This window comes from Mustela nigripes, chromosome 2, assembly GCF_022355385.1.
Source record: "Mustela nigripes isolate SB6536 chromosome 2, MUSNIG.SB6536, whole genome shotgun sequence".
Lineage (NCBI taxonomy): Eukaryota > Metazoa > Chordata > Mammalia > Carnivora > Mustelidae > Mustela > Mustela nigripes.
The window spans coordinates 9,120,771-9,135,421 of NC_081558.1; the positions used below are offsets into that span (position 1 = coordinate 9,120,771).

General features: G+C 60.1%; 1 protein-coding gene across 7 annotated transcripts in view; it reads left to right on the forward strand.

Moving 5' to 3' along the window:
* The window catches only part of NFIX (nuclear factor I X), a 94,763-nt gene extending 80,839 nt beyond the window's left edge, over positions 1-13,924 (forward strand). For 5 of the 7 annotated variants that reach the window (XM_059389151.1, XM_059389152.1, XM_059389147.1 and 2 more), the window contains 4 exons: positions 239-414; positions 5,790-5,937; positions 8,031-8,122; positions 12,652-13,924. In XM_059389151.1, the coding sequence (XP_059245134.1) occupies positions 239-414; positions 5,790-5,937; positions 8,031-8,122; positions 12,652-12,666 (431 nt within the window). In that variant the 3' untranslated portion in view covers positions 12,667-13,924. The remainder of the gene's footprint in view (positions 1-238; positions 415-5,789; positions 5,938-8,030; positions 8,123-12,651) is intronic. The other 2 variants (XM_059389150.1, XM_059389149.1) reach the window with 1 other exon arrangement.
* The last annotated feature ends 727 nt before the right edge of the window (positions 13,925-14,651 follow it).

Here is a 14,651-nt window from a genome sequence, read left to right on the forward strand (position 1 = left end):
CCTCCATTGTCGATTGTCGAATTATCTGGTGCTGCCTTAACTTTCTCACCGGAGGCCGGTGCCTCACTCTCCTCAGCCTGGTCTTGGCCTTGATCTTAACCCCATTCTCCCTTCTCCTCTGGCACCTCAGGGCTCTGTCTGACCAGCATCCCAACTCCCAACCAACCCCATCTTCCATTGCGCTCCCCTCTGCCTCCTAAGCCCTGACGCCCTCTTCTTCCTGCCCACATGCGCGCAGGGAGCCCCCGGGCCACGGCGTCGGCGCTGCACTTCCCCTCCACATCCATCATCCAGCAGTCGAGCCCGTACTTCACGCACCCGACCATCCGCTACCACCACCACCACGGGCAGGACTCGCTGAAGGAGTTTGTGCAGTTCGTGTGCTCGGACGGCTCGGGCCAGGCCACCGGACAGGTGAGTCCACAGGCCCCCGGAGCCCTGCCACAGCTCATCTCTGCATCTGTCCGTCTGTCTCGGGGCTCACAGGGAGAGGGTCCAAAAGCCGGGAGCCCTCCTAGGGCTGGGGCAGCAGAGGGCCGGTAGTGCCAAACACCTCCGTCTTCTGGATCTGGGGGTAGGGGTCCATGTGTAATGCCAGGGCCTGTCACCGTCCAGAGTTGGGGACGAGGGCAGTGGCCGGGCCCGCCTCGCTCTTGCTCGGGCTCCTTGCCCTCCCCTCAGTCTCTGTTCCCCCGCAAGAGTGTGTCCGTGATCTATCCAACCCAGCCTGGGCTCCTGACCTCATAGCACCCCTCGTAAAACCTCAGGGCTACAAGGAGTGTGTAGGTGCTAGAAGGAGAGTTCCTCGCCTTGGCACTATTGACATCTGGGCTGTCCATTCTGTGTTCTGCGGGGCCGTCCTGGGCACTGTGGGGTACTGGGCAGCATCCGCGGCCCCGCCCACTCAATGGCAGCGGCACCATCACTCCCAGTCCCGAAGATCGAGGATATTTCCAGAGTTCAGCGTGCCCTGGGGGCATCACCATTCCCTGGTGAGAAGCCCTGGGTGGAGCAAAGGCCCTCCCTCCTTCCCCTCGAGCGGTCATGGAGTCTCCCGTTGGCAGAACTCTCAGCAAGAGGTTCCCAGGTCTGCTTTTGTTCTGGAGGGAAGCCCTTCTGCTCCTCAGCCTAGGAGAGATGCTGGTTGCCCATGGAGTTCTGCTGCCCCACCGCCCTTCTCTGTCAGCAAGCCCTAGGGCCCAGGCCCTGATGAGCAGAAACACAGGCCACTCAGCAAAGGGCTTATCCCAGACAGTGGTGGGTCAGAGGTGACCCTTCAGTGGGACAGTGGTCCTCTCTTAGTTCCTGGGTCCCTGAGCACTCGGGTTGGGACAAGGAGGTCTCTAGGCCTCTGGGAAGGTTCTAGAGTCCCAGCAGCACACGGCGCTGTGAGAAGGTCCAGCCCCTCTTTCCGCAGCTGGTCCAGCCTGGAAACCCGTTGGGAGAAGTCAGGGGGGAGGTCGCTCAAAGGCCCGTGGTGGGGCGAGGCGTTCGGAACCCCATGCCAGAGGTGGCCCAGGGAGAGCTGTGGGCGGCCCTTGGCCACACAGCCCAGTGCTGCCTCAGGGCGGCCTGTACAGAATGGGCATTTGCTGAGTGCTGGTGCATTGATTTGGGGCAGGGTTACGGCTCAGCCTCCTCGCTCTTGCTGTCCAGAACAGAAGCCGGTCCTCTTCCCTCTCTCCTGTTCTCCCTCCTTCTACTTTCCTCGTCTCCTTTTCCCTGTGAGCTTCTCTCTCGCTGGCTCTGCAGCCCCTTAGCTCACTCGGAGCCTTGCCTACCTCTCTGGACAAGCTCTGTCCACTTTTAGGGGCATGGAGGGGGACGTGGCCATGACCCCCGACAGCTACTACGATTCCATCAGAGATGACAGCAGAGTCTACGGGAGCTACAAGCCCATGTCCCAGCGCCCAAGGGCCCTGGGGTCTGGCATATGGATCCGAGAGTCCAGGAACCCCACCTTGCATGCCTTCTCACCCACAGAGGCAGCTGGGGTTTGGAACCAAAATGAGACTGACCTGAGGGGCCAGTTTAGCCCAAAGAGCCAAAGCTAATGCACAGGACTCTCGGGAGTATGGGTCAGTCTGTCCTTAAGCCTCCTGATGATGGCTGGGTCCTGAGCCTCTCCCTTGACTTGAGCGTTCAAGATTAAGGGCTCATCTGGTCCAGAAGGCAGATGCTTGCTCTGAGCAGACCGTGGATAAAACACTGCCGGCAGGAGGGCGAGCAGGCAATCTGGTTGAACAGAAGAGCTTAGCCCAGCTGGGGAGCAGTCTCTGAGTTTCCTCTCCTGGCCTGTTGTGCCCAGAGAGGAGAAGGGCGTGTCTTCAGTGAGCCTGCTCTCTGGGGCTCGGCCGCAGGCTCTGGAGGAGGGAGCCAGAGGCCCCAGGCTCTGCAGCTGACCTGGTGACCGCCAGTGGCAGTACCAGGCTGCTCTGGGTCCGTGGCTGCCTCCAGAGCAAAGGTTCTCAGCCTTAGCATGCACGAGTCACCTGGAAGGCCCGCTAACACACAGGTGCCTGGGCCTCACCTGATTCTGATTCCCCAGACCTGGGTGGGGCCGAGAATCTGCATTTCTCCCCAAGTTCCCAGCCGATGTTGTTTCTGGTCGGGTGACCCACTTTGAGAACCATTGATCTAAAGCCTGAAGGAGTAAATTCCTAACCTCTTTGAGAATGTGAAGTTACAGAGCATCTTTGCAGAAAGAAAAAAGTACGCATATGAAATTTTTACGATTTGCAAAAGGGTTTCCAGGCACCACCCCGTGCTCGTCCTCGGACTGCAGCAAGAGGCCCTACTTGAGAAGAGCCAGATCGGTAAAGGCCAAGGCCAAGTGGACACGCCACTCAGAGGAGACACAAAGGGCAGAAGGAAGATGCCTGGTTAGCTGTGTTTCTGGCAGAGAGAAGAGGCCACCAAGTGAACTGATGGAGAAGTCACAGGGCCCGATGGGATAGTGTGACCCCGGGAGGCAGAAAGACCGGTTGTAGGTCAGCCTCAGGCATCAGCGCTGGAGCCGCCAGGCCTCGTCTTCATCTGTCTGTTGAAAGTGAAGAGCTATCCCATCTCCAGGTTCCTTCTAGCTTTTAACTCGTGAGGTTTCAAGGCACCGCAAAATCACAAGACCTTGAGAGATTTTTAAAACCTCAACTTGTACTGCAATCAGAGCTGAGATACCGTAGCCTGGTTGGAAGTAGCTTCCAGAAACTAAATGTTGTAAACCAGCGGTGTTTGATGACTGGCCGTGTTGGGCTGGGATTGGCTTCATCAAGAGCGATGAGTGATTTAGGTCCTCCTGAGGGGAGACAGGGTCTTGAGGACTAGAAGGAGGCACAGGGCGCCCTGTAGGAGCCAGGGCTACCTGGAGGGCCGTGGGCCCCAGCCCCTGGGGGAGGGGGCGGCAAGCACAGGATGGCACAGAGTAAAGGAGTGAGGCTGTGATCTCTCGAGACTTGCGTTTCCTGCCCTGCTGGAGGAAGGCAGTTGCCTACTTCTGAAAGGGCACCTGGCACAAAGGGCCCAGGACGCAGAGACCAGCAGCCCCTGCCTGCTTTTGTCAGGGGACCTCTGAGTGGGCAGGAAAGAGCAAGTCAAGGGAACCATTTGGAGGGACAATGTCAGACCTAGGTGCTGGTCTTTAGAGGTGATGGGAGGTGGTGGCCAGAGCTCAGAAGGGTGTGGCCGGCACAGGTCAGACATGGGGCTCGATGGTTTGAAAGTGCAGCATGCCTGGGCCGCACAGAGGTGGCTGTCCCCGGGCTTGCTGGGGAGCCTGGGAGGCAGTCTGCTTCAAAGGCTTTGGTCGACCACCCTAGAAAAAAAAGGCAGAGAGAGAAACGGATGGTGATTTAGGGTATCTGGCTGGTCCCAGGTTGGGGATGGACTTAAGGGGTATGGGAAGGGGTGTTGTAGATAGAGGGTTCTGCAGGGAGCATGGGTGCAGCCCCCAACTGCTTGGGCTATGTTCTGGAAACTTCAGTTTGTTTGCAATGGGAAGTACTTGGAAGGAGGTGACCGTAGAGGCATGAGTGGTGGAAGACCCCATCTGGGCTCCACCACAGGGGCCTTGAAGGTCCAACCAGGGGGCTCTTATTTGATGTTACACGCAGTCACATCCGTGGGAGGGGAGGGCAGTAGCCTGAGTGCTTTTGGATTTCAGGATGAGGGCTGGGATGAGCCCACTGGAAAAAATCCCCAGGATCCCTGGAGTGAGAGAGACATGGTTGTGAATTTCCGGCCTCACCAGTCACAGCTGGGTGACTGGATAAACCACTCTGCTGCAGAGCCTCAGTTTTGCCAGTTGTGCAATGGGGAGAATCAAGTTTCTCTTGAATAAGGGTTTCCCAGCCACGGCACTAGTAATGTTTGGCTTGTTGGGCCTTTATCCTGGGGGCCATCTCGTGCCTTGTGGGGTGTCTAGCAGCATCCCCAGACTCCGCCCCACCCCAGATGCCAGCAGCACCCCCAGAAGTGGTGCTACCCAACATGTCTCCAGACATTGTTAGTGCCCCCTGCCGAGGCAGAATCCACCCTGTCACCCCCGACCCAGGCAAAAACTGCTGCCTCACGGTGGGTGGGGTGGGGGGAGCATCGGCCACCACCTGGGTAAAGTATGCGGTACGGAGCCTGGCGCTGAGACGCTGAGTGTCCTTAGAGGACACTGTTAGCACAGGGGAGTCCCTTTGGAAGTCTCGTGGTCCTAGTCCAGTGGAACCAGTGAGGATAGAAGTTGGGTCGGCTGGAGACATCAAAGGGGTGGACTCCGTGGGGTTCGCCCACCAACAGAAGGGGCAGCACGGGAGCCTCCCTGAGCCTTGCACCTGGGTGGCTGGGGGGGCAGAGCTCTGCCCCTCGGGAGAGGGGACCATTTAGGACTCTGAGCTCTAGCCCCCTTACCCTGAGCCCAGGCTGCAGGTGGTCATCGAGAGCACTGCCCAGAGCTCCAGAAAGCTGTGCCTGCAGGAGGCCAGGGACCTCTGCCCCTCCCTGTGGGGCCTCCGTCCCCGAATCCCAAAGGCTGATGTGCACAAGGCATACATGAGGCTTAGGGAGGAGATTCAAGTTTGAGGCAGAAGACAGGATAGAGCCAAGCAATGGAGCTGGCGGCCAGGTTCCCAGGCTTCTGAGAGCCCCGTACAGGGAAGTCCTCTCTAAGAGCCTCGGGACTGCGGCTGGCAGTGATGGATTTTCCTCTTGGGCCGTTCTGTAGAAAATGGGCCGGCATCCCACAATCCTCAGGCTGCCGGAGTCCGGGGCAAGACCCCCAGCACGCGGCGTCTCCCTGGGCTGTGATGTGGGGTAGAGGCCCGAGGGCCTGTGGTCCTTGGCTGGGTCGGCCAGCCCCACCCCAGGGGCCCGCAGAGGGCGGCCTGCGTCTGTTTTCGGGGGACGGTGGGGGGGTGAGCTGGCGCATCTTACCTGCTGAGGCAGGTCTTCCAAGAGCACGAGCGTGCTAGGGGCAGCTGCTTAGGTGGCGAGGTGGCATGTTTTGATACCTAAAACATGTTCCCTGAGAAATAACAAACCACTCGTCGGACACCCCCTTTCGTCCCTCCCACAACTTCAAAAGAGGACCACAAAAAAAAAAAAAAAAGAGAGAGAGAAACACCTGAGAGACCAAATAGAAGCCTCACACCCTCACCCACCCTGTGCCCCGGAGGAGACGACCCCGTCCTGCATCTTCCACCGGGAGCGCCCGCTCTCAGGAGCGAGCTGGCGTGGCCGCGCAGGGGAGCGTGTGTCTGTGTGGGATGTGCCTTCATGCGTCACTCTATTTATGTTGTTCGCAGCCCAACGGTAGCGGCCAGGGCAAAGTCCCGGGGTCATTTTTGCTACCGCCGCCGCCTCCAGTGGCCAGACCTGTGCCCCTTCCTATGCCTGATTCCAAATCCACCAGCACTGCCCCAGACGGCGCCGCCTTGACTCCTCCATCACCTTGTAAGTGGACGATGAAACCGAAACCACAACGCCCAGCATCCCTGGCCCATCCAAACAGTCTCCACGGCAAAAAGAAAAACCCCTGCCCCGCCCACCGCCAGAGCCCCCCCAACCCAGAGCGCCATGGAGCCTCCCACCCGGACAAGAGCAGAGCTGAGCCCCCAGTCATGGCCTCCAGGGCCTCAGTTGCACCAGCCAGCACCCCACGAGCCCCCCTGCCCACCCGCGGCTCCTAGCCGGGGGGCCCCTCCCGGGGGCGGGAGGGGGAGCACAGTGGGGCACGCAGGCCAGGGGTGCTGGCCAGGGTGGGAGGGGGGCGGGGAGGCGCAGCCATGCCATCTTCATGCCTGATTGCTGTTTTTTTTTCATTTTTCGTTTTTTTTGTTTTTTGATTTTTGTTGTTTCGTTGTGCCCCGCTACACCAAAAAAAATTCAATGTGACCACAAGGTGACGCCACTGCCATCCCCTTTTGGCCTTGCCCCCTCACCTCCATTCCGGGGCCCTTGGGCCTCTAACCGTACAGCAGGCCAGCCCCTGACCTCCTCCCCTCAGTCTCACATTTGGTTTCTCGTTGTTCCTCTTTTTTTTTCTTTTTTTTTTTCCTTTTTTTTTTTCCTCCTCTCATCCCTCTCCCTTTCCCAGGTTGACTGTTCCAAGGACAAGGGAGGGCTCTGGGCCTCGGCTTACTTCATCTCTTTCTCTTCCTCTCTCTCTCTCTTTTAACCAATGACAAATTTTGTTAAAGGGAAAAAAAAAATCTGAGTTGAGAGGCCCAAGGTAGACCCGACGTGTGAAGGACAGGAGAGGTGGAGGGTGGGCGGTGTGCCGTCTGTGGGCAGAGGGTGGGCTGCGCTTTGGGCGCTCTGGGGGCCGGCAGACCCCAGGCCAGGACTGCCTGGTCCGCAGTGGGAGGGGCGGCCCATCTCACTTTCCTCCGTCTCGCGCTCTCTGTTGCCTTCTTTCTCATGGTTTGAGTTCTTTCCCCCTCTCCATCCTCTTCATGCCATCTTCCCATCTGCATCCGCCATAAGACACGAAGTCATGGTCATGGTCATTGGAGGTGGGCAGGGTGGGAGAGGAGGCACTAGGCGGCAGAGTGGCTGGGGCGGGGTGGGGGGGGGGCCCTGGACAGTATCTGGTGAGCATGCAGTCCCTGGGGTGTATCTGGTAGAGGGTGTGTGTTGGGGGGGAATCCCTGGCAGCCTGTGACACTCTTGTTCCTTCTGGGGACATCCACCCTGCTGGGGGTGCACAACCCATTCCCTCCCATAGGGTTCCAGCCAGAAAACCCAAGAAGAGCTCAGGGGTGTTGGGCTGCCCGTTTGCCCCTCAGGCTCCAGAACTGCTCATGGGCACCCAAGCCCTGGGGCTCTGCCACCTCCTCCTGTGCTACGGCCTGGGTCAGGCCCTGGGGACCGCGGGACCAGAGGCTCTGGCTCATGCATCAGAGGAGGAGGACGCCTGCTGGGTCCAAGCTGGCAGCCAGGTCCTCTCTCTGCCCCTGTCCCAGCCATCTCAGCCCTCCACTGGACCCCTGCAAGTTCCCTGAGCCATCGGCCCCATCCTTGGGACTGCCCGGCGTGGTTCTGTGATGCAGCACCGGCCCAGCTGCCCTGGTCGGAGAGGAGGCCTGGCTGAGCCCGCCTTCCCTGAGCAGGGTGGGGCCGGTCCGGCTGAGCCCCCAGCATCCCACCCTCCCAGGCTCCCTCTTCCCAAGACCCAAGAGAGTCCGTGGGAAAGCACGGGTGCCTTGCTTCAACGAGGGCTAGCCTCAGTCCTGCTTGGTGCCTGCTTTGGGGACAAAACGGGGTCTATGGGCCTCAAGCTAAAGCCTCCAGGGCCCCTCCCACACCCTGGGCCAGGAGAGAGGACATCTGGCTGAGGTGGAATGCTAGGGGTGGGGGACAGTGTGTGCTCCTGGTCAGTGAGCGGGTGATGGGACCCCCTCTGGCCTGTCCTTCCCACGGCCAGCCTAAGCCCTGGCAGCGTGGTCTAATCCAGTCTCTCCCTCTCTCAGCAGCCCCGAAGGGCAGTGCCCGGGCAGGCCCCAAGGCCTCACGGGGTCTCTCCCTCTCTTCCCTGCTCCCCACAGCATTCGCAACGACAGGCGCCTCCTCTGCCAACCGGTTTGTCAGCATCGGACCCCGGGACGGCAACTTTCTGAACATCCCACAGCAGTCTCAGGTAGGAGGCTCCACCCGCGAGGTGGATGTGGGCACAGGGGGAAGAGGCAGGGGCGGGGGCATCACGGGGCGGGAGGGAAGGCGCTGGCTCCTTGAGGCCAATCCGGGAGAAGGGGCTAGGGCAGGGCTGGAGGGCCCAGGCTTTTGCAAGCCCAGCTCAGCCTGCCTCCCCAGGCAGCCCCCAGGTCCCCTAGCTAATCAGCTAATTGGATAATTAGCTCTGACAGCCCCGGCCCTGGGGAAGGCGGCCAAAGACCTGAGGCTAGAGGCGCTCTGGGCCAGGCCTGGTGGTAGCCCGAGGCCCCGTTAGGAAGAGGACAGCGTCTGCCTGTTGCTCTGCTCCCTCTCCAGCTGGAAGCCCTGGCCCCCAGCCCTCCCCTTCTTCCTTGGCTTTGGGTGGGCTGGGCAAGGGGTGGAGGAGGGACAGAGCCATCCTGGTGGGCTGATTGCCCAGAGACTCTGGCACCCAGGGTAGGGCAGGGCCTGTTGCCACCCTGGAGGCCCCTCCCTCAGGTCCCCATGAATCCCGTTAGAGGGGAGGCCGGGCTGTTGGAATCTCCAGTCCAGCTCCCGCCCGCCCGTCCCCGGTTCTCACAAGGAAAACTCCAGCCCTCCTGCTGGAATGCCCTGGATCTGGTTTTGTCCAGGCCTCTGTGCTCTCGCACGCACGTGGGCCCCCTCCTCCCTGTGCCTGTCCCCCAGAGGCTGGAGCCCCGGGGCCTTGGGGTACAGGGAGGACCCACCTCAGGAGCAGGGTGGAGGCCCGTTTAACAAAGCCCCAGGCTTCTCGGAAAGGAACATGCAAATAATCTTTCTCTTTTGCGCATTTTACCAAAACACCATCCTGTGAGCCCAAGGCCTGGAGGCTTTCTCCACCCCAGGAAATCCACCCCAGCCCAGAGCCCCAGGGCCACCTCTTGCTGCTCCGGCTCCTTTACTGCTCTGAGGCCTGAGTCCAGAGAAAGTCGGTGGATGCAAGTTTTGTGTGTGTGGTTTGAGGTTTTGTTTTTTTTCCCTTTTCCTTTCCCTCCCTCAAAAAAAAAAAAAAAAAAAAGCCAAAAAACTTTGTCAAACTTCAAACTTCAGAGCTCCCTAGTGGCAAGGAGGGGAGGGGAGGGGAACTTCAACCCCCTCCAGCTTCCCACCCCCTTTCCCCAGAGTCACGTCTGACCCGTCTGGTTTCCAGGAGCAACCAGACATGATGTAACACCCAGATGAACTTGAACTTGGGGGTGTTGAGAAGAAAAACAATGGCTCCGAGCAGGGGCTGGAGCCAGCCCCCTCCGCTGCTCTGTGCCAGGGAGGCCGAGAGAGCCCTGCTGGCAGAGGGCGGGAGGGGGTGCCAGAGGAAGGGACAGCAGGCGGGCCTCCCCTCCTGGCGCTGGGCTGGCACCAGGCGGCAGGGCTCCATCGCTCCCGCCCTCCCTCCCTCCCTCCCCCTGCCCCAGCGCCTGTAACTCCGAGCTCCCCAGCTCCCCGCTGCTTGCTTGCTCTTGGGGACCACTGCCGTGAGTCCGCCCCGCTCACCCTGTTTCCGCCTGCCTCCGTGTGCTTTCTCTTCACTTTCTCTGCTCACTTTGCTTGGACTTTGGGGCCAAGGCAGACTTGGAGGCAAGTTTGGGAAACAGTTTTTCTCCCCCTTGTTTTGCAAAGCAGCCTGAGCCCCGGGCCCCAGCAGGCAGGTGTGTCTGGGGGTGACGGTGGGGGCGGTGGGGGCGACTGGAGCCGGACGAGGCCCACAACAGCCGAGAGCCCTTGGGCCTGGGGGCAGGCAGGCGGCTGCAGCGGGCGCAGGGGGTACCGTGGGGGGCGGTTTCCACAGTAACCAGTGACTTTAGCTGATCTCTGGAGCACCAGATGGAGAGAGAACAATAGAATGAGGGAAGAAAAGAGAATTTTAGCAATTTTGTCATTCCCTGGGCAGCGCTTTTTACTTAGTTTTAATCAATTTTGGACCTGGCTCAGGAAGCAGAAAGGGTGAGCAGAAAAAGCCACTTTGTGCTTGGCAGCAGATGCCCCCCCCTTCCTGGGACCTATGGGGAGGCACTGGGGAGCTATCCTGGAACCACCTTTGTCTGCAACTCCAGGCCTTGAACTGGGGTCTTCCTGGTCTGCGGGGCGGGGAGGGGGAGGGCAGGAGGGGCTTCCCAATCTGAACACTGGTGGTTTCCCCCTCCTGTGCAGCTCCGAGGGAACCAGCCTGGCACCTTGGCTTGGTCCGACAAAGAGGGGCCAAACGTGCTCTCCGTGTCCCCGTTGTCACCTGCCTCCTTCCCCTTGCGGGGAGGGGGCGGGCCAGGCTTACACAGCGGCGCTGTAAGGGTTCCTCTGTTGTCTCCCCTTGCGAACGGGGTCCCAGAGAACACAGAGGCCTTAGACCGCAGGGATAGGGGCTCCCCCAGGCGGCTCCCTTCTCAGGCCAGGACTGGAAGCCTAGGGGCTGGCTGCTGACTTAGCTTCTGCCGAACTCGGGGTGCCTTTGGCCTGGGTTTCCCCTACACAGTGCCAGGTATCCCGTGAGACTCCCTTTAAAGACCTGTAGTTAGTTGATGGGGTTGGACCTTGGGCAGTTCCTCCAGGAGCTCGGCCACAGAAGGGCAGGTCTCTGGGTGTGGGCCAGCACGTGGCAGGAAGTTGGGCATCTCTGCCCACCCAGTAAATGCCAGCAGCACCAGTCATTGTGACAACCCCAAGCCCCCATTCCTCCAAATGTCCTCCATCTGCACCATCCAGCGGGGCAGGTGCCGGCCACGTGTGGCTGTTGAAGTTCAAATTAAATAACTAACTAGAGGGGCACCTGGGTGGCTCAGCCCTTTAGCGTCTGCCTTCGGCTCAGGTCGAGATCCCAGGTTCCTAGGATCAAGTCTCACATCAGGCTCCCTGCTCAGCGGGAGTGGTGGGGGGTCTGCTTCTCCCTCCCTCCCCCTCTGCCTCTCCCTCTGCCTGTGCACACGCTCTATCTCTAATTTAAAAAAAAAAATGTAAATAACCAACTAGAGAAAACTTTAGTCCTCAGTAACGGCGGCCACATTTCACTTGCTGAGACGCCACATGTGGCTCGTGGCTACCACACTGGATAGGGCAAACAGGGAACGTTTCCATTGTCGAAGAAGGTTCTAGGTAATCTTCCAGGCCCTTTTTAACACTACAACTCCATGTGTTCATCCCTCAGTAGAAGACTGCCCATGGTCCCAGACCAGAGCCTGAGGGGCGGGTCCAGCCAGCGGGCATAATCTGTGCGGCTCAAACAAGTGGTTTTAAACACTGACAGCTTTCACATGGGATGCCGTCCCGACTTCTGGCTTCTTTTGAAAAGCTGGCTGATCTCGCTGCCCCGGGGGCCTCACTCCGGTGTGGCAGCCTTGGCCCTGGGCTCCCTGAGAGCATGCCACGTGTGGCGGGTAGGAACATCGACTTGGAACCTTCCCCTGTGTCCGAGTCCTGGCGAGTCCTGGCTGGGCTGTGTGGGCAGACCATGTAGCCTCGGGCAGGCCAGCCCCACTCTCCCCACCCGGCTCTGTGTGGGCTTGGAGCACGGGTAGGATGGGCTGCTACCCAGTGCCAGCTCTGTGGTTAGCCCTGCTCGGCATTTCAGATCTGTGACCCAGAGCCTGGGAGTTGCCCCGATATACATTTCCAGGGACCCTTTTCTGGCCCCAAGGGTACTAGTAGTTCTGCACAGGTCCTGTAGACCAGAGAGGAGAAAAGCTCCCTTCCCTCCCCTCCCCCGCTGCCCCTTGGCCACAAGGTGGGGCCAGAGCCTTTGATGGAGGGCATTGCCAGGCCGCCCAGCCTCCGGGTCAGGTGTATTTTGTGATGAGGAGCCACGGAGACTGGTTTGTGGGAAGGCGGCTCCCCCTGCTGGCACCCTGAGGGAAGCGCCTCCCGCCGCAGGGAGACTGGGGTCCTTCCCCTGCGCCAGGTGCCCTAGGGTAGAGGATCAAGCACAGGGGGCTATGGGGCCCCTCCCCCAGGCCAGGGACTGCTAGGGACTGAAGCCATGTGCTGTCCCCCCTCCCCAGCCTTTCAGCCTGTGGGACCTTGGCTGGGGAGTACAGACGGGAATTTCTGCTTTTAATCCAAAGAGACAGAAAGAAAACTCAGCAAGAAGCTGAGCCACCCCCACCCCACTCCCCAAACCCCTCTGGGGACAAAAGCTCCAGCCTGGCATCCTCCCCACCCTGCAGGACCCATACAAAAACCTAAACAATTGGAAACATGGCCAGATCCCAGGTCTGTGCCTGTGCCAGCTCCAGCCATGGGGGTCCCACCCGCTGGGCACAGTGCCCACGGGAAGGCCAGCTGGACCCTAGCACTGGGGGGCAGGGTCTCTTGGGGGCAACAGGATTCCCACAGGAGGTACCGACAGAAGGGGGGTGTACCTCTTCGTGGGGTGTTGGTGTCCTTGGCTTTGCTGGAGGTGAGCCCTCCAGGGGCCTTGAGCTCCAGCCTGCAGTCTGCGGACCAGGTGGGCGCAGAAGAGACTTGCCCCTGCTATTCTCAATACAGCCTCTTTTTGTCCCATTTCAGTCCTGGTTCCTCTGATAAGATCGACAAAAAGAAATGACAAAATGTAAAGAAGAGGTTCCTCAAACGGGGGGAGAAGAAATTTTGAGACGTGGAAAAATCCCCCAGCCCAGCCCCACCGAAAAGCAAAAATTAGACGTCGTCAGCCACTCAGCCCTTCTCTCCTCCAGCCCGGGGAGCCCTGCAGGCTCCCAGAAGCAGCCCAGTTCTCGGAGAGCCCTCGGAAGAGGTCTCGGGGGAGCTGTGCACCAGCAGCCAAGCAGAAAGAAACATGCAAACGGACTCTGTTAAGTAGAGGACAGAAAGAAAGAAAGGATGCAGCAGAACTGCCTTTCTCCCCTCCCTACCCCGCCCGACCTTCCGGGGAAGGAACAAAATCAACCCAACAAAGAAACCAGCACAGTTCTAAAGGGGCCTGTCCTCCACCCTCACCCTTTTTAGGGGAACCCCACCCCCAACTTGGGCCGGAGCTTCACTAGGGAGCCCGGGGGACAAGCTTGTACAAATGATGGGGGGCAGATCCAGAGGGTTTCTCCCTCCAGACTCCGCCCCCTCCCTGCCTGTCTACCCGCCCCCCCCCCCTCAGCCCCCACTGCCTTGGCCTCTGGCTTCTTCCCCCAGCTGCTCTGGACTAGGTGAGGCCGGTGCCTTCCTGGTTTCCCTGCCCTACCTTCGGGCTACAAGCCCCTGGGGCGGGGGGGCAGGGAGAGGCCCCTGGAGCTAGTTTCTTGCTCCTGCAATGGAGGGTGTCCTGTCACCCCACCCTGAGCTTCGGGGTTAGTTTCAGGGCCCCAGACCCCTCTGTACAGTCCATAGGATAAAGTCGGAATGCTACAACAGCCCGTCCCAGCCTGGGACAGGCCCCCTCTTCCCGCCCTCTGCAGGCCGGGAAAATCACTCTCTCGCCGCGCCACGAGTGAGGGGAGGTGGGCCCCAGGGTCGCCCCCACACCCCAGCCCCGCATGCAGGTGCCCTCGCTCCGCCCCACCGGTCCCTGCCCCTGCCCCTCACGCAGACAGCCCTGCTGTGGCCGGGCCGGAGAGTGGAGCAGAAAGGGGACCCCGGAGCCGAGCGAGGAGGACGAGGCAGCCGCCGCTGCCACCGGCTAAGCCGCCCACCTGCGCTAGGTAGGCGTCCTGATCGTCGCCGACTTTCAGTTCCTTTGGAGGGTGTTGGGTGTTGTCCTTTTTCAAAAGTTTTTTTGGAGCTTTCTCTGTCCCCCCCCCCAACCCCAACTTTCTCCACCATATGGGCCTCTTGGCCACTTCTCTCTGGATTTCAGCTGTAATGTCTTTACTCTTTCTTTAGGGGTGGGGCATTCATTGTTTGGGTCTTTTGCCGTCGCAACTGGGAACTCCTCCATTTGAGCAACTTGGGGACAATTTGGTAACACACCACAGGAAGTAGCTCTCCCCCCTTCCCCCTGCAGCCCCTTCCTCCCCCACCAAGGGATGGTTGGGGACCTGTCCAGAGGGTCTTCCGAAGCCCCCTGGGAGGGAGGGAAGCAAGAGCATGCCCAGCCCCCCTCCAGGGTGTGACTTGGCCCCTCTGGCTTGTCTTTCTGTGCCTTACTCCCCCCTCCCTGCATCTCCCTTCCTCGGCCCCCTTCTGGAGTCCTCGTGCCTCTCTCTCTCTTTCTTAACTGTATGAAAACACAAAGCACAGGTCAGGATCCTCTGAAAGTCAGTCAACCCAACATTGCACCGTAGGGGTGGGTTGTGGGCTTTATTTATTGTGAATCTAGTTTGTGAGGCTGTGGCCCCAGCAGGGAGGGAGGGAAGGAAGGAGGGGGGGCAGCTGGCTGGGGAGGCGAAGAGGGCCCTGACCTGGGCCAGAAGGGGCCGGCGAGTGGCGTCTCCTCACCCGGAAGCCGCCAGGTGGCTGGCCCCAGCAGTGGCTTTTGTTGGAAGTTGAGCGAAGGCCCTCCCCCGTCTGCGTGCAGCCCCTGGGGAAGACCGGGACTGAGAAGCAGGGGATAGGGGATCCCGCGGGAGCCTGGGGGG